The sequence below is a fragment of the Rutilus rutilus genome (assembly GCF_951802725.1).
Source record: "Rutilus rutilus genome assembly, chromosome: 5".
NCBI lineage: Eukaryota > Metazoa > Chordata > Actinopteri > Cypriniformes > Leuciscidae > Rutilus > Rutilus rutilus.
This window is the reverse complement of record NC_140213.1, coordinates 14,498,607-14,524,071: the sequence shown is the minus strand read 5'-3', so window position 1 is coordinate 14,524,071 and position 25,465 is coordinate 14,498,607. Positions and strand designations below refer to the sequence as shown.

Sequence of the window (25,465 nt, the reverse complement as noted above, 5' to 3'; positions counted from 1 at the left end):
ACAAGGTGCCTGTATGCTTTTAACTGGAAGCTCGTTGCCTCCTGGTGCAGGCACCGTGACTCGGACCCAGTTCATTGACCTGTAGTTCCAATATTGGAATTCCTATGGAGTAGTTTTGCGGTGGGGCCAGCTCCTGCCACACTTAAGTTTTATGTGGCAGCTATTTCTGCTGAGCATGTACTCATGGGAGGTGTTTCCATAGGGCGTCACCCTCCAGTTTCCTGTTTTCTGCAAGGGTCGAGGCGGCTTAGACCTTAGACGCTCTTATGAAGCATAAGTGACGTAATCGCTACTGGTCAATAAATGGCGTGATGGTATAAAGGCTTCAGACATTCGTCACACCGAAGGTGTTTCCATTAGCGACGGCTACGTAGTGTCTCGTTCCCTATATAGGGAACCAAGGTTACATGCGTAACAGAGACGCTTTCTTCCAACATCACATTTCTTGATGTCATGATTGAGAAACTTATGGGTTTTATGCTCAAAGATCCTTGTGTATTCACAGATTGGTTGTTTAAATTGTATCTCATTATTGTTGAGTTTATACTAATATTTATTCATATTTTGTTTATTGAAGAAGTCAATTTTTCTTCCCTCTTTTTTGTACCTAATGGTGCATTAGCTAACTCATGGTATATCTCGAAAAATAAAAAAGGACTGCTTTGCATGCATTTTATCTAACTTTATGTCTAATCTAAATTGGACACCATTCACAAGAATAAGGACTAATCTCTATGGGGTTAGAATCGTTCCATTATTCCAAATAAATAGATTGAGATTCACAAATAAATAGATTAAGATCCAGAAATAAATGTAAACAGTTTCACAAAAAATGATAAAATCCACAAATAAATTAAATGAGATTAGCAAAATAAAAAATATATTTTTTCAAATGTAATGTCACAAACACATCACTGCCTTGCATTCATTTGTGAATAGTTTCCTGTGCATTTGTGAATTATGCATTTGTGGATTTTGAAACATTTCTAGAGTTAAGACGTATAGACAAATCCACAAATAAGTGGACTCCACCCAAACAAATATATTTCTGTATGTGCGCAATTACGCAGTAATGCAGGAAACATTAAACATGAACATATGTCATGAAATTGTTAAGTGTGCATTTTATTTCCTTATGTCTTTTGTTGACCAACGTTCACTTAAAACTCTTGTAGAACTTGGAAACAATAACAGTTAAAGAGCTGCAGGAAAGCGCAAATTCTCTGGTTTTTATTAGGAATTAATTTATAAATTATATTTTTATATTATATTGTATTATATATTGACTTAAATCAAGGCTGCAAACTAGGGTTGCGTGGTATAACGATAATTGAAAAATGTCAAACTGTACAATATCATGATTTTCTAACTCAAACAGATGCAAAATCCTGTAGCGCCCGCAAGGTCCCCCGTTCAAGGCGGCACATGTAGAAGCCTGTCTGAAGTTTCCCAATAAACATCTAATGATTCAGAGAAGGCTTACAGGACGGGTACAGGACGACTTCACTGTATTGAGGGGCCGATGGATGGGGCCATACACTTGGGAATGCAAAAAGTATGAAAGTTTGTGTTTCATAGTTGCACTGTTATTATATGTGTGGAGCGTCTCGGTTTCTCAAACTCCATCTCTGCATGCTGTGAGTTTGTGTTGCTTATAAGATAATGCATCTCATTTGTAAATCTACACCAGCACATGAGAATACATTTGTTTCTAAATATGTAAATTGTTCATTGCAATAAAAAAAAAAAAAGTTTAAACACTCGCTCTGAGTTTAAATGTTTTGATGTGCACATGTTCTTGTTCAAGAAATTACAGTGGCTGTAGCATTTCTATCGTACAGAAGTTACCAAATATTAAAGGTTAAGTGGACATTTGAATTAAATGTTGTTTGGCCAATATTAAACAAGGATTTGATCATGCCGTAGTGCAACAACAAGTATCACCAGGCTATTGGCGCCTCTGCAGGCATTGTTATAGTAATGTACACAAGTTATGTTTATATCATTTATATCAAATACATGGTGTATTTTAAGTGTTGTTCAATAAAACCCATATGATTACTTGCTTTTGATACTTTATTTGAACCAATTATTATTGCTTGTTCTTATATATTTGTATTTTAAATCATTTTAAAGGCTGTTGTTAACTTGGATCTATTTTTTTTTTTACCACAATTTTTTATCCGATTACTCGATTAATCGATGAAATAATCTGTAGAATACTCGGTTACTAAAATAATCGATAACTACAGCCCTACTCATATTCAGCACATCGGGGAATTTTCTCACCGATGAGATCTCTGGCTGTCTCTTGATCTTCTTGAATGCGACATACATCTGACAGCTGCAGGAGTGAATCAATATGATATGGGTTGAGTTGCAGGAGAACCTGAAAGAAAAAAAAAGAGAGAAACGGAGCGTCAAATACATAATGTAACACATCTGTCACTCGTATGTGCATAAAAAAATAAAAAAATAATAATCAAATCAGTCCACAGCTAATAGCATATTAGAATAAAATTACCACAATGTTGTTGGGGTCCATTGACTCGACCGCATCAAAAAACTTGAACTGGACTTGCTGATAGTCACGATTATGTTCAAAGGTGAAGTGCTGAATGCCATCTTTAGACTCCACTAGACTCATGGAGATACCTAAGAGACACAAATAGTCAGCTATATTTCACACAAATTATGTTAACAGTACCAAAAATTCTCTCAAACGCCCACTGCAATTATATAATATATAATTATAAATATATTATAATATATTATACAAATATATTATAAATTGTCTTGTAAACTTAGAACCACACAGGTCAATTTATATCTGTAATTAAATAAGGGCTGCACAATAATAGCAAATCATGACAAAAATCTGATTAATTCAAGATCAAAGACAGAGATAGGAGAGAGAGCTAAATCAGTATTGGTGAGAGAATTTAACGTTCAGATATACTGGAATATATTGTTGTGCTCTGAATAGATGATAAATCAATTTAAAAAATACAATACAATGCACGACCTGATGGTCAGATTTCTCAGAGGGGCCAGGAGGTTAAACCCGCCTCGCCCCAACACTGTCCATTGTCCTGAGGACACTTCGTGGCCCTCCATTCAAGCCGCTTACAATACTGACCTTCGGCCTCTCTCGCTAAAGACCACCCTTCTGCTGGTCAAGCGAGTTGGTGGTCTGCAGGCTCTTCCAGTGGAGGCTTCCTGCCTCGAGTTTAGGCCCAATGACAGCAAAGTTGTCCTTATGCCCAGACGAGGATATGTGCCTATGGTGCTTTCCACACCCTTTAGGGCACAAATTTTTTCACTCTCTGCTCTCCCCTCTACTTATGGTAAACAGACACCACACCCACTTTGCCCAGTTCAGGCAGTCAGAGCAGCTGTTTGTATGCTTCGAAGGCCACTCTAAGGGGTTGTCAGTTACGAAGCAGAGACTATTCAACTGGATAGTGGATGCAATATCGCTAGCTTACAAGTCCTTGGACTTACAGCGCTCTATTCTACAACCTAGATGTCCCTGCTCTTCAAGCACAGATTTTGTCTGCTTAATCAGTCTCTGGGGTTTTTCCTGATGATGTCATGCCCCACGGGCTCCAGTTCCGGACCTGAGCCTGTATTATCGGACATATTTTAAGTTCCTATCTCTCAAGTAGCCTGCCATGGGGCCCTTGGCATCAAGCAGCCCAGGCTACGGACTCGCAGGATGGCCTTGCAGTGCGTTCCCCAGAAGCGTCAGAAGACCCTGATGCAAAGTGAGTGAACCATATCGAAACTTGATAACGGGATACTCGATAACAGGAAGGAGCATTGTATAGCTTGCCGTGCTACTGCACCAATGCGGGGGATGACGCTGACTCTCCTCACTCGAGTGCAGGTGCACAGACATGAACTAATCAGGCTTCAGTATTCAGAGAAAAACAGAGTTTTCCCCATATGCATAAAAAACTGATGCAAAGTTTATTCCCGTTATCTCAGGGAATCGAGGTTACGCTAGTAACCTGAATGTTTTAGATACCAGACAAAAGGTGTCTTCTGACATAATCCAACATTTCTGGATCCAACATTTTTGGCTTTCCTGTCATGTCAGAAGAATCTAACCACATTTAATAACTACTATATCAAAGCTGACATTACTCTGTGTTCATATACTCAGAATGTCTCATTCCCATCAGGATTTCACAATTCACAACAGCCACTACTTCCTTGTTCCAAAGAAGGATGGCAGCCTCAGGCCCACCCTCGATTTGAGATGTCTGAACCGTGCTCTGTTAGGACGGCCATTCAGAATGCTAACTTTGAAATGAATTCTCTCACAGATTTACCCAGGGGATTGTTTTTTTATCAGTGGAACTGAAGGTTGCATACTTTCATATCCAGATATCACAGACCGTTCTTGAAATTCACATTCAAAGTGGTGTCTTAATTATATGGGCCATTCTACAGAATTGGTTCAAAGTCAGAGTTTGAAGCGTCTTGAAAAAAAGGTGTCTTTTTCCACAAATGTTGTATGTATGCAAATTGTATAATATCCAAGGTACACATTTCTAGTAGAAATCTATAGAAATCCTAGAAATCAGGACGCACCCTAGCGGCAGCAAATTTTATTTTGCAGTCAGTGTCGTCTAGCAACTCTCCGTTGACTTGCGAGCTGGAAAAACCAAACTCTAGTCAGGCCAATCACATCGTGTATAGAGTCGGTGGGCGGGCTTAACATAATGACGGCAGAGTTGTGTTTTTTTACATTTAGTTCTCCTTCCAATAGTAAGTTTCCCCTTTTGTTTGTTGTTTTGGCCTGACCTTCTCCTGAAGATTGAATGCTTCCATTTTCTTTGTTTAACAAAAATAAATTATTTTACTTCTGCATCATCAAGTGGTTGGCTCACATTTTTTGGGCAGAGGATTGAAGGGAATCCTCCATGTTTATGTTTCTCCTTTTTGATTTAATTTAATCCTGTTACCCTCTCCCAACCCTAGACTGGGAGAGCTTGTAACAAGTGGAAGGACTAGACACCCTGTCCAGTAGAGACAACCTAACAACCCCTTTTGTTTGTTAATTCTGCCCCTTGGTACACCCCTGATTTGCGTGGGCTAAAAGCTCAAGGCCACCGTCTGGAGCATTTGTATGTTAAAACTAGACTTGTTGTCCACAAACAGATGTACGATGAACATGTGAAAAACTACAAAACCGCTACAGCTAAATCTGACTATTACTCCTATCTGATCATGTCTAGTGAATGAAATGCAAGAACTATTTTTTCTCTTACAAAATATATTTTAAAGCCTCCTAGATTCTATACCATCACATTTCCACTCAGTTGATTTATGCGATGCATTTTTGACCTTCTTTTAGTATTGTCAAAAGTACCGGTACTTCGGTACCAAAATGTGACGATACCAGCATTTCTGTAGTACCGGTAGTACGATATTCGGTACCCACTAATAGGTAGCTGCTTTCAGTCACTTCCGTCTTTATCTAAACGTGGGGCTCCAGACTAACTTTTTTACTAGGAGTTCTGTAGCCGATATATATGGTGTCTGTGTATATTAAACCACAAAAAGACTATTTAAATATTAACTCTGCATGTTCTGCTGGTCTCTGTGTGAATGAATGGCCAGACGTGCGGTTTCATTTACCTCACACACTTAAGCACGAGTGACGCTGGCGCTGGTTTCAGTCTCTGCTGCCTCACGATATGATGACCTGATGAAATTCATCTCCAGAGCCACTCTGAGAGTCATGAGCATTTTACTACTACTACTACTACTACTACTACTACTACTACTACTACTACTACTACTACTACTACTACTACTACTACTACTACTACTACTACTACTACTACTACTACTACTACTACTACTACTACTACTACTACTACTACTACTACTACTACTACTACTACTACTACTACTACTACTACTACTACTACTTTTAAACAGCATGTAGCCTTCAATGCTTGCATGTATTATTTACTTATGTAAACAATTTCAATTAGGTTTTCGTTCTCATCGTAGTACTGAGACTGCCCTTGTGAAAATTTCCAATGACTTATTGGTAGAAGCTTTTCTCTGGTCGTACTCAATTTGTTCAATTAGCCCAGTTTAAATCTAAACCATCACGTATTACTACAGGTGTCCCGCAGGTATCAATTCGTGGCCCTTTATTATTTATCAATTATTTTCTGCCACTTGGAACCATTTTTAGGAAATATGGAATCCATTTTCATTGTTACGCTGACGACACCCAGCTCTATTTATCTTCAAAACCTACTTCTGAACTTCCTCCATCCTCTCTTTCTAACTGTTTGTCTGAAGTTAAAGCTTGGTTTTCAAGTTAATTTCTTAAGCTTAACGGTAGTAAAACAGATTAGTTTTTGTTCCCACAAGAAGTATTTCTATCAAAGACCAGTGGTTTCTCCATGGGCATTGATGATTCTACAATTGCTCAATCAATGCAGGTTAAGAGCTTGGGTGTCATACTTGACTATGCTCTATCTTTCGAATCACATTTCAATAAGATTACTCGGACGGCTTATTATCACATGTAACATTAACCGCCTCCGCCCAGCCCCATCAACGAGGAGCACAGCCATTATGGTTCATGCTCGTCACCTCACGTATTGACTATTGCAATGCTCTTTTTTATGGTCTTCCCTTTAAACATTTACACAAGTTACAGTTAGTGCAGAACTCAGCAGCACGTATCATTACTAGAACTCCTAAGATGGAACACATATCTCTCACATACAACTGCATTGGCTTCCTGTTAAACAGCGCATTGAATTAAAAATTGACTCTAGCTTACAAAGCACTGCATAACCTAGCTCCTTCCTATTTATCTGACCTACTTTCAACCTCCATTCCCTCTCGAACTCTTAGATCATCCTCCACATTCTCCTTATTCTTCCTCGCATGCGCTTGGCTTTCATGGGATCTCGAGCTTTTAGCTATGCTGCTCCTTATCTGTGGAACTTGGCTGTTTATTAGTACTTATAAATCACATATTAATACCTTATTCTGCATGACCATATTCTAAATACCTTAAACCTACCCAATACCTAAACTTAAAGTGCCCCTATTATGCTATTTTAAAGTTTCCTAATGTTGTTTTGGAGTCTACTACAACAGGTTTACATGCATCAAAAGTAGTGCTGTAGCGGTGCGTCGATGATGTCGACGCTTCGACGTCAAAATTACGTCGACGTCATATTTTAAAAAAAAAAATTTTATTTATTTATTTTCACGGTACAGCTCGCCACACAGACACCGCCCGCCGTGTTATTCTGTCATGTTTTCTCCCTTTCTTTCCAAACCGCGACAAACGGCAGTCTCCTTTCTCTGCAGAATGCGATAAATCCGCTCAACCAATCACAGCGCACCATTCCACGCATTGTAAACAGTAACGGTGGCGCTCTGAATACACACGGCATCCTAGTTTTCCTTATCTACTTTGTACTTTTTGATCAACAAACAAACAAAAAAATTAATACATTTGATGGCATTGATGAACCTGTGGTGGATTCTGCTGTAGGGAAGACGTAAACCATCGAAATCTAATCATTTACGTGAGGAGATTAAGAAGATGAGGCACGCGGGAGGAAGAGAAATGCCGACTGTTGCTTATTCTCACACGACAGCATCAAACTTATGTCGAATGCTGACACATTAACCCCAGGGGATCTTTTAAACAACTTTCAATTCTTGTACTCAAAGTCAACGAAAACCGAGCAGGACCAAGCCATTTTACAGCTGATCGCCGTCAAAAAAGTTCAGGAGGTATTTCTTAGCGATGGCTGATTGAATGTAGCCTATGTTTAGTCCAGTACGTGCCTGTATATAAGATTAGTATTGACCAAGTTCAGAGGCTGTCATATGTGGATCAACTTACTTTGTTGTGTATTTTCAACAGTTTCAATATGAAAAATAACTTTTATATTGATTCAATGGATTAATTGCTTTTTTTTTTTAAACGTGTCATGAATTTATTGCATTTTTGGGGAAAAATAATCAGTTTTTATAATAAATCTTTGAAAATCTAAATCTGGATTTTAATTATTTATGTTATTATAACCTAAAGATGCTATGTGAAAGTTTGAAACAGAAAATAGTGGTTTTCATCTTGCCACTTTCTTGGTAAAGAAAACCAATGTTTTACTCAAATTAATCAAAATGGATTTATCACGTTTATACTATATTATTCAGAAGTAAACACTGTAGCTGACAGAGTGTTTATGTCAGAATGTTTATTTTTAAACCACAACCTTCTAAGTGCTTCTTTTACCGATATATTTAATGATATCTTTTGCATTTCTCATCCAAACAACGTCAAACTTGGCACTGCACTTACTCGTGCCCATAGCAAGACAGCTGTCGAGTTTGAAATCCATCGGAGTAACGGTTCAACAGAGATATGCGAATAACAGACAGGATAATTAATTCCAATTAGTCGTTAGATTAGTCGACTAATCGATAAAATAATCGCCCGACTTATCATTTAATTAATAATCGTTTACCCCAGCCCTAATCAAAACGTAAAAAAAACCTATTTAATTTCCTCATAATATACATTTGCCATCACCACATTTTCAATGATTCTCAAAATGACTCATCAGATGAAATCCCTCCTTTCCGCGAGCTACTCTGCTCTGATTGGCCAGACGGCTCAGTCTGTTGTGATTGGTTTACCGCGTACAGCACGCGCGTCGAAAACAAAAATGGCCATTGCGTTTTTAACAACGTTCATAACAACATCAGCTCTGCGTGTCCTGAGCATAGACTGTTCATTACTGTGTTTAGTTTACAGTGTAGGAAGCTTTTACAATGACGTTGATTTTACCATATCAATCCGACCGCGACTGCGATGATGAAACATTGGAAGAACTAGTTATTCAACCCGAACCTCCATCGCAAGGACGACTCGAGCAGGACGTTTTTCAGTGATACACTACTCAGTTTGAGGCAAATTATGAGATGTTGCAACTGTAATTCCTCACCATCAGCATTAACAAGTGCAAGTCCATCAACAAACCGATTATTTTACTTGTGGGGCGGCAGTGGCTCAGTGGTTCATGTAGATTGTCTACAAACCGGAAGGTTGGTGGTTCAATCCCCGGTTCCACCTGACCAAGTGTCGAGGTGTCCTTGAGCAAGACACCTAACCCCAGCTGCTCCCGACGAGCTGGATCGCCTTGCATGGCTGACACCGCCGTCGGTGTATGAATGAGTGAGTGAATGGGTGAATGTGAGGCAATATTGTAAAGCGCTTTGGTGGCCATTGGGTCTGTGAAAGCGCTATATAAATGCAGTCCATTTACCATTTACCATTTACTTGTACTAATTTATTTACAGAGTATTTTTCTAATATATTGTGGTGAACACGTGGAAACTATATCAATAACAGTGCATGTATGCAATGTATACATTAGCCAAGCTCTAGCATGAATGACTGATGTAACAAACGTTGGTAAAACAAATCTTGATCCATGCTTAATCTTTCCTCAAAGTAGTGAGAATGACAATCAATCTGCATTAATAGACAGTTTTAGGTAATAGTGGCCCACAACTGATTAGCATAAGTATTTCAGTAAGACAGTAATAATGTGAGTTAACCAGGTAGCAGAAGACTAACACAATATAAAAATCAAAACTAAGTATTTTGAACACCATCTTTCAAGCGCAAGCGGTTTGCGAATCCTGCATTGAACTCCGAGATTTGACAAGCAGTCATAAGTAAAACAAAAGCAAAAGTTTAGGATTATACTGCAGTGGAATCGAAGTAAAGATGAATTTTAACCACAGATTCATTACATGCTCATCCTTGGGCAGTAAAAAAAAAAAAAAAAAAAAAAAAAAAGTAAAGTGGGCGGGCAATATGTTAATGTTTCGTCTTGACGTCACAACAAAACAGCTTATGACTCGTTTGAAAAACGATTAATTTCATTGACTCAGAGTCGACTATTACTTTTGAAAGACAATAACTTTATATACGGTGCACTTTCAGATTTAAAACTTTGCAGGATGTTTTCATTCACTTAGAGCTATACACACTATTTGAAAGGTCATTTAAAAAAATCCATAATCCTTACTAACTATTAATAAGCAGTAATTATGAGTTTATTGAGGCAAAAGTCATAGTTAATAGTTAGTTAATAGTGAGAATTGGTCCCTAATCTAAAGTGTGACCCAAATAAATTCCTCATTACGTGACAAAAAATACAGCAACAGTAGGGCTGGGCGATAAAACGATAACGATAATTATCGCGATATAATTTTTCTCGATAAAACGATATCAGGAGTTCGATAAATGTTCGATAATGTTTATGCGCCAAAACCGGAACGAAACTCATTTGAACCGCGCGCCACACGGACCATTAATCCGCTCGGCTCAAAGTCCAAACGGCAGCGCAGCGCGAGTTTACTAGATCAGATGTGTTTACTGTGATCGGTCTCGGTCACGACATCCAGTGAATGTCTCCGTGATTTAAACCAGTTTAAAGGCAGATGAAACAGCGCTGAAAAACAGGAGAAACACTGTGCGCAACGATACAGTCAGAAGGCTTTTCCGTCTACAAATTCTCATAATTTACCATGGATTTACTGTAACGTTAGCCTAGTAATATTAACTGCACCATGAAATGTGGGATATATACATATTGAATTGTATTATATTATTAATGTAGACAATGTATTAAAGGACTAATGGAATATAATTACAGTATTTAATAATGTATTTAGGCTACGGTTTTTCATACAAATAGCCTACCATAGAAACCATAAAGTTGCATTTTGCCATGATAGTGAGGTGCTATAGGCTATGCCTGGTTTTATCTGTGGTTATCATGATCTAAATGCATGATACTGGATGACCAATGATTAATTTTAATACAACTCAAACTTTCAGAATATTACATTTTACCAAATAAAAATGCATGCAGACATGCAGAAACTAAGAAATCAATTTTTCTAATAAGATATTTATTTTGTTAAGGAAAAATGACAAATGTTTGAATGTTCTACCTCAGATTTGTGAAATGTTCACCTGTTTGGCAAGTGTTTGTCATGATATGTTCTGACAATAAAGAGTAGGCTAGTTTAAAACCACAATTAACACTCTGGTTTCTACAACTTTCACTTAGGAGCAAAAATCTGCCTTTAAACTTGTTAGAAATAAAGATTTGACATTTATCGTGATAATTATCGATATCGACTGATATAAAAAAAAATTATCGTGATAATTTTTTTTTGCCATATCGCACAGCCCTAAGCAAGAGTATAAAAAGATGCAGCTATGACTATTCAGGTGAACTGATAAAAGCTTACAAGTGATTAAAAAGTGAAACAGAGCTTCACAATTAATCGTTAAAAGATCACAATATCAATTCAAACACCCATGCAATTTTATTTAGCCTTTGTTTAATCAGGTAAGTCAATTAAGAATTAATCTTATTTTCAACAACAACCTGGCAGAAATCTTATTCCTAAAATACAATGGTTCAGCTATGTCTATTAAACCTTTAACAAGTACGATCACAGTGGAACATTTAAATCTGTGTTGGCGTTGCCGCTGACCAAGAGCAGTTGCATGAAACAGTCTTTTTAACCACACAGTATCATCATTTCCATGTTATGACAATTCACATTATCACAGAACTACTGGGATTAAAGTTTAGAGTTCGGATATAAAAACTGATGTCTACAGTAGCGATCAAAATAGAGTAAATCACCTTTTGAAAGTAACTTGATGCTTCAAATAAAGATTGTATAGATTACATTGTTACACCAGTAGGTGGTATTCAAGGAGTAGGAGTATTCAAAAGATTTGTTCAAAAATGCTGTTTCATCTAGTAATGAAACAAGTGAAGTCTTAATGAGTGACTCACTGAAACATTCATTCATTTTTTTTTTTTATCACTTAATTGTCACCAGTCATTGCTAAAATACAAAATCTACACTTGTACATAAAACATATTCCATTTCAATAACATAGATTTTAACGATGTTAAAAAAAGAAAATTGACAGGGATGTTATTTGTCAACAACCTACAGTGTACTTATTGTTCGTGATTTGATTTCAGTGTATTTGTCATGTTTGTAGTGGTTATAGTTTTAATAATATGCCAATATTGGTGGGGCCCATTTTCATGCTCTTGCCTGGGGTCCCACAAACCCAAAGGCCAGCCCTGCACAAATCCTACAAACTGATACTCTGGGTGGTACTTCGGTTTACTGAACAAACATTCTGGGAAAATTTGATGAATTGGTTAAAGTCTGACCTGGACGACTGAAGCGGGGCCACGTGTCTTTACAAACAGTCATCCACGAGCAACGATGAAACTGCCTCTGTCTCTGTTTCGATCTGAATGTGGACACAAACAAAAAAGAAAACAATCAGTAGCATAATTCTCAGGCTTTGTGCACATAACACAAATCTACAGAACTTAATATGATGCAAGAGATGAGATCAGATCCATTTGTTCATTTTGCAATATTCGGTGTAGTGGATGATGCAGGCATCTGCACAATGGCGACAGACTTTCTACACTTGGTCACATCATGCGTCATGAAAAAAGACTTGCTTGTAAATGCTCTTCAAAACGTATTCGACATGTATTGCATCCAATCACTTAAACCACTTCAAACGATGTGACTCGGCCAAGTGCAAATGGATCTGGTTGTTCAAGGCACATACTGTATTTAAAAAATTCTCCTCCCAACATTGTAAAAAAAAAAAAAAAGGCGTAAGAGGATGTTATAGCCAGATACCACAGCGTTATTGTAACACGGATCTCCACAGATAGTCAAGCAAAGGCACAAACTACCTCAACGCATAACTGTCGGCCCGTGCTAACTGGAAGCAGACAGAAGAGTTCAGCTGTCACTTGACATGCACAATCAACAAACTTTAAATTCTTGATTTTAAACTATGCTGCGCTATATCCAGTCAGCCACTATAGGGGATTTTACACCTGAGGAACCTTTTCATAGTTCCTAGAACTAATGGTGGAAGTACCTGCTTTTTTCCATGTTCACACCAAAGGAACTAGGAATGATTTTAGTTCTAGGAACTCCTTTTGGGGGAACTAAATTAGCTCCTACTTCAGAGTAGGGTCTAACCAGCACAATAGGAACTACCAGTGATGTAAGTGTACGCTGATTGGCCGAACTCATGTGAAACACCAGCACACGCTATTTTTTATGTACACATATTTTATAATATGTGCACATATTATACCCTATATATTTCCTCCAAAATAACAAAATAACTCTATGAACACGGAAAACAATGAAAGATAGGAATGGGTATCGAAACGGGCCCCGGGGCTAAATTATGAAAGACAGTATCGATAAGCTCCAAGCGTTACTGGTTCTGCTGTCGGTACTAGACACATTATGAAAATACACATACTATTTATTATTGCTATATAGACGTTATATGGCAAATACTATGTTGCCAGCCGTTTGTATGCAATAATTTTAAACCATTTGTCTGCGACACTTTTTTGCTATTGGCAATACAGAAGAGAGAGATCTCTCTCACACGGAACTACAGCACGCATTAATTAAGTCCCTGCTTAATTAGTGACAATAGCCAAGTGAACTAAACATTCAAACTTCTGGTTACACTTTAGGCCAGTGATATTACCGGTAATCTAATTTAATTAATATCAATCTCGATCTCGATTTTGGCTTCCAAGGATTAGAAAAAGAAGATATTTGAGGGTAAACTATTAAAACTAGCCGCATTCAGTCTAGAGCAGCTTCTCTTTCTTGACAGCGGTGGGGTGTGCTGCCATTTCTCCCTAAAACACAAACTTTAATGTCAGAAACAGCACAATCGGTGATCATTGTAAAATGCAGTCTCTACTGTTGCTAAATCGCGGGATGTGTTTCATAATAAAAAGAGCTATTATATTATAGTCGATCTCAAAATTCCGGCCAGTTGATAATACCTAGAATATCAAAATCAACTGCTGGCAGTAGATCATTTTCCTATGTAGCACCAAAACTCCGGGAAGCAGACACACTCTGTCAGTTCAAAGCTAGACTAAAATCTCTTTGACCTAGCATACACAACACAAAACACATTATAATCTTGTAAAAAATCTTGTGAAAAAATCTTGTATTTGAGACAGGCGTCTATATGAGACAGGCCTTTAATTTAGTGTTGAGATGAGCATGACAGTAGGAGGTTACCATATCTGTGTTTGTGTTTAACAAATCAGTTAATGTCAGAATTAGCCTACTATATTTCCATATGTCTAAAGGGGGGGGGGGGGGGGGGGGGTCGCACACCAGATGAGAAGCGCAGCGCCACGTCTTTAAAATTCGAACACATTATTCTCTGAGTGTACATTGTCTCAAATCGTCGTTAATGTATATACTGACTTCACCCTGTGCTACAATTAGGGATGTCCCGATCCGATCCACGGCATCGGTATCGTGCCGATACTGGCCCAAAACGCTAGATCGGATATCGGAGGGGAGAAAAAAAATGATCCGATACCTATGATCCGATACCCATTAGGGGTGGAATGGTACGTATTCGTACTGAACATACGTTCGGTGCATGGATTTACACAGAGAATACACGGTATAAAAATAAATAAAACTCGCGTGCACATTAATTTATGTAATACGGAACTAACATTACTGTTAGATACGCGCATATGCGGGTTCTTTAGGGACACCTAATCTGTAGCCCGCCTTAGCTCTGAACGCGCGTCTATATCGCTTCAAACGCTCACTTTATCATTATACGCGCGCGGCGCGTCCTATTCGCTTTGGACGCGCGAATGGATTCAAACTGTTCAAGCATCGAACTAGACGCGATAGACGCGAATTTGACGCTCTATTCGCGTTTGGTGTGAACGCAGCATAATGAACAGGCTGCGATGTCAAGATTGCAATGCTGGAATGTGTGTGTGTGTGTGTGTGTGTGTGTGTCAGAGAGAGAGGGGCACGGGCGCGATCGAACAGTGGAAACATAAAAACATACTCCGTCATTTTCATACAGGACATCATTAAAACTGCAAAAACTGTTTAGCCTACTTATATTTGTGTAAAACACAACATTGTGCTTTTGTCAAACTGTAAACTCTTGTCAAACTGTAACTGTCACCCAACCAAAATCACACACACACACACACACACACACAGACACAAGCTGTTTAAAAGCAAAAATTATCTCATCTTTTGGACATTCATCATATTGCATTGGTTTTCATTTCTTGTCCTAAAACAGAGCACTAATCTGTTTATTTTTAAGTTACACATTCTACATTGATTGAAAAAGAAAATCAAATGTGTTTTTAAAAGTAGTATTATTTTATACAGAAATAAATTATTTATAATTCAGATGAGAATAAAGTTAAAGTTAATTAAAATTTTAAGGAAACAAATATATTGATCTGAAATATAGCAAATTAATTTTAAATTCATTCAGGTACAATTACCAAACATATCTCAAGGTCTTTTGAATAAAGGCTGGCAGTCTTTCATTATCATCTGTTGTTGTGGACTATATACTGGAGAAGTATTTGTTCTCCATTTGAGTGAGATGTTTTTATGTGGCTAATTGAGCAAAGTGCTTCCATATATTTTATTATTAGTAGTATTAGTTCAAGAATAAAATAAAAATATCGGATTGATATCGGTATCGGCAAATAGCCAAAGCTGCGGCATCGGTATCGGTATCGTATCGGAAGTGAAAAAGTGGTATCAGGACATCCTTAGCTACAATATACATTCAGTTTTACATTCATTAACAGAAATCAGCTGCTTGAATGAAAATTGCTCATGTTATCGGATTTTCAGGTGATATTCTCAATTCATTCAGTTACGCTCTGAGGTAAAGTGAATTCAGACTGCAGACTAAGCAACGATTGTATTTAATTGTACAGTACAATCCTAACATAGTACAGATATGATCTTAATTCCATAATAACCTTAAACATAACAATATTGCTGGCCATAAACTGACAAAGTACGCGTCCGGTGTGCAATACCTTGAGTTGTCATAGACACGACGCGGCGCTGCGCTTCTCGTACGGTGTGCGACCGCCTTTAGATTATTGGCAGCATAAAAAAACGAAACGATGTGACAGCCATGGGCTGAACAATACAAGTTACCGGTAATATCCACATCCCGAAACACATTAACAAGAAAGAATGAAGGCTACCCTGTAAAACAACTGCAATCATGTGATAAGGACCATATTCATCACTATCATCATCACCGCGATCCTCAACTACAAGTTCATTGGCGAATTCCTCCTCCTCATCGCTCTCCTCCACTTCTCCCTCTCCGGCCTCCGCTAACTCTGCCTGCCTTGCTTGCGCTAACAGCTCCCGCCCAGATGCGCAGGGCCCTCTTGCGTGCGCAATCTGCTCTATAGAACTGGCTTAAACAGACGATCTGACGGGTTTGAGAAGATTAAATACAACCCGAAACTAAAAAACAGACCGGCCTCTATTTGAGACCGGCCTTTATTTATCCAAACCTGTAGCCGCACCAGGCGTGTAAAAGAGTCTATTTGGGACTCGGCTATTATTTGAAGTTTTACGGTATGTGGCCAAGCACAAATGAAACATTTAAACTCAATTGGATAAACTGTCAGATAAACTGCAAATAAGGAAAAATAACCTAAAAAAAAAAAAATATAACCAAAAAAAAAAAAAAAGAAGTAAAACTGAAAATAGTATTTTAAAATTACCTCTGGTCTCCCAGAACGGCCCGTGCTCCAAAATACTTCTTCAACTCTGTCTCTGGATTCAGATTCCTTTGCGACCCACAAGAAAAAGATTATTTTATTACATATTTGTCTTATTACATATAAATGGAACAGAATTATGACATGAATGCATCTCACCTGTGTTCCACGTACAACACAGGTCTGTGTTCAGAGGCGCTGTTGTCTGTGCTCCGATGCGACAGGCCTTTGCTCTTCTCCAGGGTCTCTAAAATAGCATCAATATTATCTCCCGCACCCAAATTGTCCTGCAATCACAAAAACGCACTAAATTAGACAAACTAAGCACGTGACAGATCTACAGCATGCTTTTTTTTTTAAAACCAAATCAATAAACTAGAGGTTAATAACAAATAGCATACATTTCAGACACTTTTTTTTCTTTATTTTGCCAAAGACAATAGTCCCAAAAGAAGCCAAAGCCACGAACACAGAAATGCAGAGTGATAAAAACAGTGAAACCCTGCAGTGCTGTTATAAAAAATATTGCCACTTTTGGAAAACTGCTTGAAAAATGAATTTAAAAGACCAGGGCTGTTTCTCAAAAGAATTGCAAGCCTAAAAAGATCCTGAATTTTGAGTGTTTTATGTTTTATTTGATCTTTTTAGGTCATCACACTGTAAAAATCTCCAGTTTTCACAGAACTTTTGGAACTCTCTACTTCCATTCATTGTCCAGGCAAAACCAACAATAGACCTCTGCTGGGTTTGTCAACAAAACAACTATCAGGTGAACCGCAGTGCCAATCAGCCGGATGTTGTAAAGTCAGTCAAGTTGAAAAAACAGGAGGGACATCATATCGTTGACAAAGATTGTTTAGTTTATTGTGAGATGGTGGTGGCTGCAAAAGTGACCCTTCAAGATCTGTCTGTTCGCCTTGAGCCCAATCCACCATGTTCCAAGGAGTGTCATATTCATTACTCTTTTGACTTTGCTCAACAGGTTAATTTACCTAGTGACCAATGCAACCAAGGCCAGTATATTTTTTGACACCAAGGAAATGTAGCAAGGGCTTTAGATGCGACTAGCTTAGTGAACTCTGTACATTGTTCGGTTCCGGCTGTAGTAGAGCCCGTGCAGCAGAGCAACTGGGTGACGGTGTACGCTGTAGTCGCAGGACAAAACACCGCTCTTCTGTTCCAATTACAACTTCAAACAGATTCTCCCCTCTCAGTGAAACACCCACTGTGAATCCTGTTGAATGTGCCCTAGTTATTGGCGATTCTATTACACAGAATGTGAAAATAGAGACACCAGCCACCATAGTCACGTTTGCCGGGAGCCAGAGCGCCTGACATCAAAGCAAATTTAAAGGTGCTGGCTAATGCTAATCGTAAATTCTCTAAGATTATTATTGACATCGGCACTAATGATGTTCGACTCCGCCAGTCAGAGATCACCAAAGTTAACGTTAAAGAGGCGTGTGAACTCGCAAGTACGATGTCAGGCACTGTAATTTGCTCTGGCCCCCTTCCTGTTCGCAGGAGTGATGAGATACTTAATAGATTGTCCTCACTCAATGGCTGGTTGTCTAAGTGGTGTCCACAAAATAATATAGAATTCATAGACAATTGGAAAAGTTTTTGGGGCAGACCTGACCTGTTGAAAAGAGATGGTATTCATCCCTCCTGGGATGGTGCTGCTCTTCTCTCTAGTAATATGGCACATAGTCTTAGAGCTCAAACATGACAATCTGGGGCTCAGGTCAGGAAGCAGACAGACTGGCTAAACCGACCATCTGCAAGCTGTCTCACGTCACCAAGGTCAGATAAATCCCATCACATAGAGCCTCTTTCACCTAGATATCATCATATAGAGACTGTGTCTGTTCCCCGAATTAAGACATACAAAAAACTTCCAAACCCATCTAAGGGTAAAAATTTAATTGATGTTCAGCAAATAAAAAACAGATATAATACAAATGAGCAAATGATAAAGCTTGGGTTGATGAATATTAGATCCCTTACTTCAAAAGCACTTATTGTTAATGATATGATTACAGACTGTAATCTAGATGTGCTGTGTTTGACAGAAACCTGGCTAAAACCAAACGATTACATTACTTTAAATGAGACCACCCCCCCAAGATTACAGTTATAAACATGAACCTCGTCTGAAAGGCAAAGGGGGAGGTGTTGCTGTAATTTATAGTAATATTTTCAAAATTACTAAGAAGTCTAGTTTCAAATATAATTCTTTTGACGTGTTGGTGCTTAATATAGCAATATATAGTGTAAATGATAAATCACGTTTGAGATTTGTGCTGGCCACTGTATACAGGCCACCAGGGCACCATACAGACTTTATCAAAGAATTTGCTGACTTTCTATCAGAGTTAGTACTGGTTGCAGATAAAGTCATAATTGTTGGTGACTTTAATATACATGTAGATAACGAAAAAGATGCATTGGGACTGGCATTTAAAGACATTCTTAACTCTATTGGAGTTAGACAACATGTGTCAGGACCTACTCATTGTCGTAATCATACTCTAGATTAGGGTTGGGCGATGTCCGCTAAATTGGCAGTTGACGATGTTTACAGTAAAACATTGCGATGGATGATGATATCTTAATGCTACGGAATTGTGCTGACCATCATGAAGAGAGAGCGAGAGAGAGAGAGAGAGAGAGAGAGAGAGAGAGAGAGAGAGAGAGAGAGAGAGAACGCACATACTTACATCTACTGTGTTTACGGGAATACTCTACCTTTTTTTGAAAACATTTTGAAATATTTCTGTGTTTATTTGGCCGTTTAGGCGCGCAATCGAAGACAAAGGCTACTTTGCTTGTCCGTCCTGTCAGTAGGCCTATAATTCAGTTCTCTTTCATGACTTATCACGCTTTTAATACTTCTTTTCAATATAAAGCACATCTTGCTCTTTTCTTTCTCTTTCAGTCATGTTTTGTTATTAATAACTTTAAACAGAATCGTCAACTGAAATCTGCGCTGATTATCAAAAATACGACACATTTATAGGACATAAGGGTCTCTGCGGCAAAAGTGAAAGTACAGCGGCCAGCGGGTGAAATGTTTCGAAATGTCTCTTTACACAGCAAAGCACGCGTTTCAATAAAAGGATATATTAAAGTTTATATAGCCTAGTAAGCCTACTTTTACATTTTCGCTGCTGTTCTAAAATGATTTTCGCCATTACCTTAAACAAAGCTGCAGCGGCTTGAATCCCAGTGCAGGAGCTGTACAACTTGCCACAGAAACGTAACTGGTTAGTTGATGTGGTGAGTCGTGACACTCGCGAACAGCACTGAACATGCACTTTTGTCGGTACAACTTTATTATTATTATCATAAACTTTTCATTAACTTCGGTAGGCTGTACAACAAGGGAATTGTAATTGGCTGCTTTTTCTGCAGAGAGCCTGTCTCTGTTGATGCGTCTTAATTTTTTTAATCGTTTGTTGGTAAAGGGTGAGAGACTTCGCGAGCCACATGATTTTTGCCAAAGAGCCAGGTTTGGCTCGCGAGCCATAGGTTCCCAAACACTGGTGTACACGAATAAATATATTAAATTACGTGACCATTTCACGAACTGCCGTGAGACTGGGCTGGTCTGACAGGGTGGGGGGGGCGTGGCATCACGATGGTGGCTCTCCATCGTGATGGCTGACCGACGATGATATCGTCCATCGGCACAACCCTACTCTAGATCTAATATGATCACATGGAATCAATGTTGATGCCGTTGCAATTCTGCAGCAGAACTCGATATTGCGACAGAAACTTTTAACTCTCTCTTTTCCAGCAATTTAGACACAGTTGCTCCGTTGGGCTTAAAGAAGATTAAAAAAAAAAAAGTCCAACGCCGTGGTACAACAAGCACACTTGGGCCCTTAAGAGAGCAGCCAGAAAAATGGAGCGCAACTGGAAGAAATCAAAACTTTCGCATTTCATGGAAAGAGAGCTCGATTGCATACAGAGAGGCCTTAAAAGCTGCTAGATCTGCTTATTTTTCAACCCTATTAGAAGAAAAGAAACAAAACCCTAGGTATTTATTTGAAACAGTGGCTAAACTAACGAAAAATAAAGCTTCAAGCCCAGAAGTTTCCAAGCAGCACAGCAGTAATGACTTTATGAACTTCTTCACTTATAAGATTGATAATATCAGGGAGAAAATTATAACTATGCAACCGTCTACTACAGTATCGCATCAGGCAGTGCATTGTAGTGTTCTTAAGGAAAAATTTGATTCATTCATTGCTATAGAAGAGGAATAATTCGTTAAACTCTTTAAATCATCTAAATCGACAACATGTATGTTAGACCCTATACCAACTAAGCTACTGAAAGAGATGCTTCCAGAGGTCATAGATCCTCTTCTTAATATCATTAATTCATCTTTGTCATTAGGATACATACCAAAAACTTTTAAGCTGGCTGATTAAACCGCTTGTTAAAAAACCGCAACTTGATCCTACAGAATTAGTCAATTACAGGCCGATCTCGAATCTACCTTTTCTGTCAAAGATACTAGAAAAGGCGGTATTCCTCACAACTATGTTCCTTTTTAGAAAGAAATGATATCTGTGAGGATTTTCAGTCAGGATTTAGACCATACCATAGTACTGAGACAGCTCTCATCAGAGTCACAAATGATTTGCTCTTATCATCTGATCGTGGTTGTATCTCGCTATTGGTGTTACTTGATCTTAGTTCTGCATTTGATGCTATTGACCACAACATTCTTTTAAATAGACTCGAAAATGATGTTGGCATTAGTGGAATTGCATTACATCTATCTATAAATTACAGAAACGTCTGTCTGTCTGTCTGTCTGTCTGTCTGTGTGTCTGTCTGTGTGTGTGTGTGTGTGTGTGTGTCTGTTAACCGCATATCTCTCGAACCGTTAGTCCGATGGATTTCAAACTCGACAGGTGTCTCGCTACGGGCACGAGTAAGTGCAGTGCCAAGTTTGACGTTGTTTGGATGAGAAATGCAAAAGATATCGTTAAATATACATACCTGCCAACCTTGCAAATTGGGGGGGGGGGGTTGTATGGGCGGTTTGGACGACGACACACAGGCATTATACAGTTGCATTGCATATAATGTGTGCTGGTCAACTAGTCTAAAATTAAGAAACCCCTAGAACACAGTAAAAAAAGATAAAAACATAGGAACATTGTGTATAATTAAGATAGGCTAATTAATTTATTTTCCAATATCCAAATATGATACTAAATACCACAGGGAAAAGGGCTTCTATTTGTGTCGTGCTGTCTTTGCATTTGAACATTGCACATTTTAAACAGGACACGCATTAGCTGAATAAATGTTAGCCAATACAAACATATTTATAGAAAACAGTTGACAATGAATAGACAGGAGTCCAATAATAGCATAACCTTCCAATAATAGCATAACGAATCACTTATTCTAAAAATAATATAAAGTAGGCTATAAGTTCCGAATCCGACATATGAGGGCTGTGTTAACAGTAAAACGTCCGTCATTTAACGAATTTTAAAAGCAGGGATGGATAATACAAAATGCTTTTTGACAAAAAAAACAAGCAAGAATAAAATTTAAACTTAGCCAGTCAATTTTCATTTTACAATGATCTTCTCTCTCTGTGCGCGCATCCGTGTTTGTGAGAGAGCTCGCGCAGCACTGATACAACAGTAGGCTACTTTTTAATCCATAAGTAACTAACGCGCTAGTTTTCATACAAATTAAAAATGTAACATAATTAGGTAGCCTACTTTAGTTATAATTAATACAATAACGTAACATACGTTTCTCAACACTGAGAATGAATGAATAAATAAACGCCTGTTTCTCCAGACTCGCGCTTATCATTAGGCTAATCCATAAATCACAGCACTTTCATAATCACAAAGTTAAGCCATAGCGATTTCAAGATTCATAGTTCAGCATTACTTGCATTTTATTATTTGCATGACTGAATGATGTCTTCCTCTTTTCTGAGTGACCATGAATTAACAAAATTAACTTAACAGAGTATTTTAAGATAATCCATGCGATATGTGTGATCATCGAATCCATAAGATTAAGTTAACTCAACAATCAATTTTCCACATCGACCCCAGGCCGTTTACCTTCAGGAGTCAGAAGTACCGTACTGTACTGTCCTCGCTTATGAAATCAGTCAGACGGTGGGCCGCGGGAGTGGAAGGCGGATCGAGCGGGATTCTTTATTGGTGTCGATTTTCAGTCTCTTTTTAATGATAGGCCTTACGCATCTGTCAATCATCCCCGCTTGCTATTTGGGGAATGAACCCAGCGCTATGATTGGTCAAACTCTTCTTCTTTTGCTGTTGCTTGATTTGAGGACAGCGCGTGCACAGAGGCGTCACCAGGTTTTTGCGTAGTTTAGAGTGACAAATCGTACCCGCGTACTTTGAAGTCAAAATGCGTATCCGCTACGCAAAATGCGTACAGGTTGGCAGGTCTGAATATATCATTTTTAGAAGGTTGTGGTTTAAAAATAAACATCGGTCAAAGAAGCCCCAAGAAGGTTGTGGTTTAAAAATAAACATTCTGACAATCTGTCAGCTACACTGTTTACTTCTGAATATTATAGTTTGGTTCCAAAACGTGATAAATCCATTTTGATTCATTTGAGTAAAAATGTGTTTTCTTTACCAAGAAACCAACAATTACTAAAAACACACACAAAAACTGATTTTGCACGGGCACTTTGCACTGCTCCCTGAATCGACACGCTTATAAAACACACACAAAAACTGATTTTGCACGGGCACTTTGCACTGCTCCCTGAATCGAGGCGCTTATTCATTTGTGGTTGTAAACTGAATCTGTAAGTCAGCTATGCTGTTTACTTCTGAATATTATATTTCATTCTGGTGCGCTTAACGCTATCGCTACTGTGTAATAGTAGCCTATGCTATTCACCAACTAAACATATCCTATTCAATACGTTCACAGTCTCTTTCACGGGCATCATTGTAGTTGCCTATTCACAAACTGTTTGCTCAAGCATAACTTTTTCTCGGAGTTCACTGTGTGCTTTCTACCATGCACAAATAAAAATGTCACTGAACTTTTGCTGTGTAATTGTAACAATGAGCACACACCAAACCAACAATTACTAAAAACACACACAAAAACTGATTTTGCACAGGCATTTTTTGCGCTAGTCTATCTATAAATTACAGAAACGTCTGTCTGTGTGTCTGTCTGTCTGTCTGTCTGTCTGTGTGTGTATGTGTGTCTGTTAACCGCTTATCTCTCGAACCGTTAGTCCGATGGATTTCAAATTTGACAGGTGTCTTGCCACGGGCATGAGTAAGTGCAGTGCCAAGTGTGATGTTGTTTGGATGAGAAATGCAAATGATATCGTTAAATATATCATTTTTATAAGGTTGTGGTTTAAAAAGAAACATTCTGACATTAGAGGGTTGTATCGGTCAAAGAAGCCCCAAGAAGGTTGTGGTTTAAAAATAAACATTCTGACATAAACACTCAGTCTGCTACACTGTTTACTTCTGAATATTATAGTTTGGTTCCAGAACGTGATACATCCATTTTGATTAATTTGAGTAAAAATGTTTTTTCTTTACCAAGAAAGTGGCAAGATGAAAACCACTATTTTCTGTTTCAAACTTTCACATAGCATCTTTAGGTTATAATAACATAACAAATTCAAATCTTTTTTTCCCCAAAAATGCAATAATTTTCCCCAAGAAATGCAATAAATTCATGACACTTTTTTTTTTTCAAAATGCAATTAATCCATTGAATCAATATAAAAGTTATTTTTTATCATATTGAAACTGTTGGAATCAGCCATCGCTAAGAAATATCTTCTGAACTTTTTTGACGGCAATCAGCTCACAAAAACTGATTTTGCACGGGCACTTTGCACTGCTCCCTGAATCGACGCGCTTATTCATTTGTGGATGTTAAGTGAATCTGTAAGTCAGCTATGCTGTTTACTTCTGAATATTATATTTCATTCAGGTGCGCTTAACGTTATCGTTACTGTGTAATAGTAGCCTATGCTATTCACCAACTAAACATATCCTATTCAATGCGTTCACAGTTTCTTTCACGGGCATCATTTATAGTCTATAGCCTATTCACAAACTGTTTGCTCAAGCGTAGCGTTTTCTCAGAGTTCACTTTGTGCTTTCTACCATGCACAAATAAAATTGTCACTGAACTTTTGCTGTGTAATTGTAACAATGAGCACTCAAACACACCAAACCAACAATTACTAAAAACACACACAAAAACTGATTTTTCACGGGTATTTTGCACTAGTGGTTTAAATCATACTTATCTGACCGTTATCAGTTTGTAGCAGTAAATTAAGAGATGTCTCATCAATCAGGAAATCAAGAAATCATCTCATCAAGTTCAGTATGGCGTAGCACAAGGCTCAGTACTAGGACCGTTGCTGTTCACCCTGTACATGCTACCCTTGGGAGATATTATTAGGAAGCATGGCATTAGTTTTCACTGTTATGCTGATGATACTCAGCTCTATATTTCTTCACGCCCTGACGAAACTTATCAATTCACAAAATTAACGGAATGCATAGCTGATATAAAAAAATTGGATAACTAGTAATTTCCTACTACTTAATTCTAAAAAACAACAACAACAGAGATTCTAATTATTGGACAAAAAAACATCCTCACATAATAATCTAGAATACTGTCTAACACTTGATGGCTGCTCTGTCAAGTCTTCGTCA

General features: G+C 38.1%; 1 protein-coding gene across 1 annotated transcript in view; it reads right to left on the bottom strand.

Moving 5' to 3' along the window:
• tcf25 (TCF25 ribosome quality control complex subunit) overlaps positions 1-25,465 on the bottom strand; it is a 92,640-nt gene that overhangs the window by 50,967 nt on the left and 16,208 nt on the right. Inside the window, exons 4-8 of the mRNA XM_084409647.1 lie at positions 16,884-17,011; positions 16,728-16,793; positions 12,288-12,370; positions 2,525-2,655; positions 2,290-2,389 (exon numbers count right to left, since the gene is read on the bottom strand). Of these exons, the coding sequence (XP_084265773.1) occupies positions 2,290-2,389; positions 2,525-2,655; positions 12,288-12,370; positions 16,728-16,793; positions 16,884-17,011 (508 nt within the window). The remainder of the gene's footprint in view (positions 1-2,289; positions 2,390-2,524; positions 2,656-12,287; positions 12,371-16,727; positions 16,794-16,883; positions 17,012-25,465) is intronic.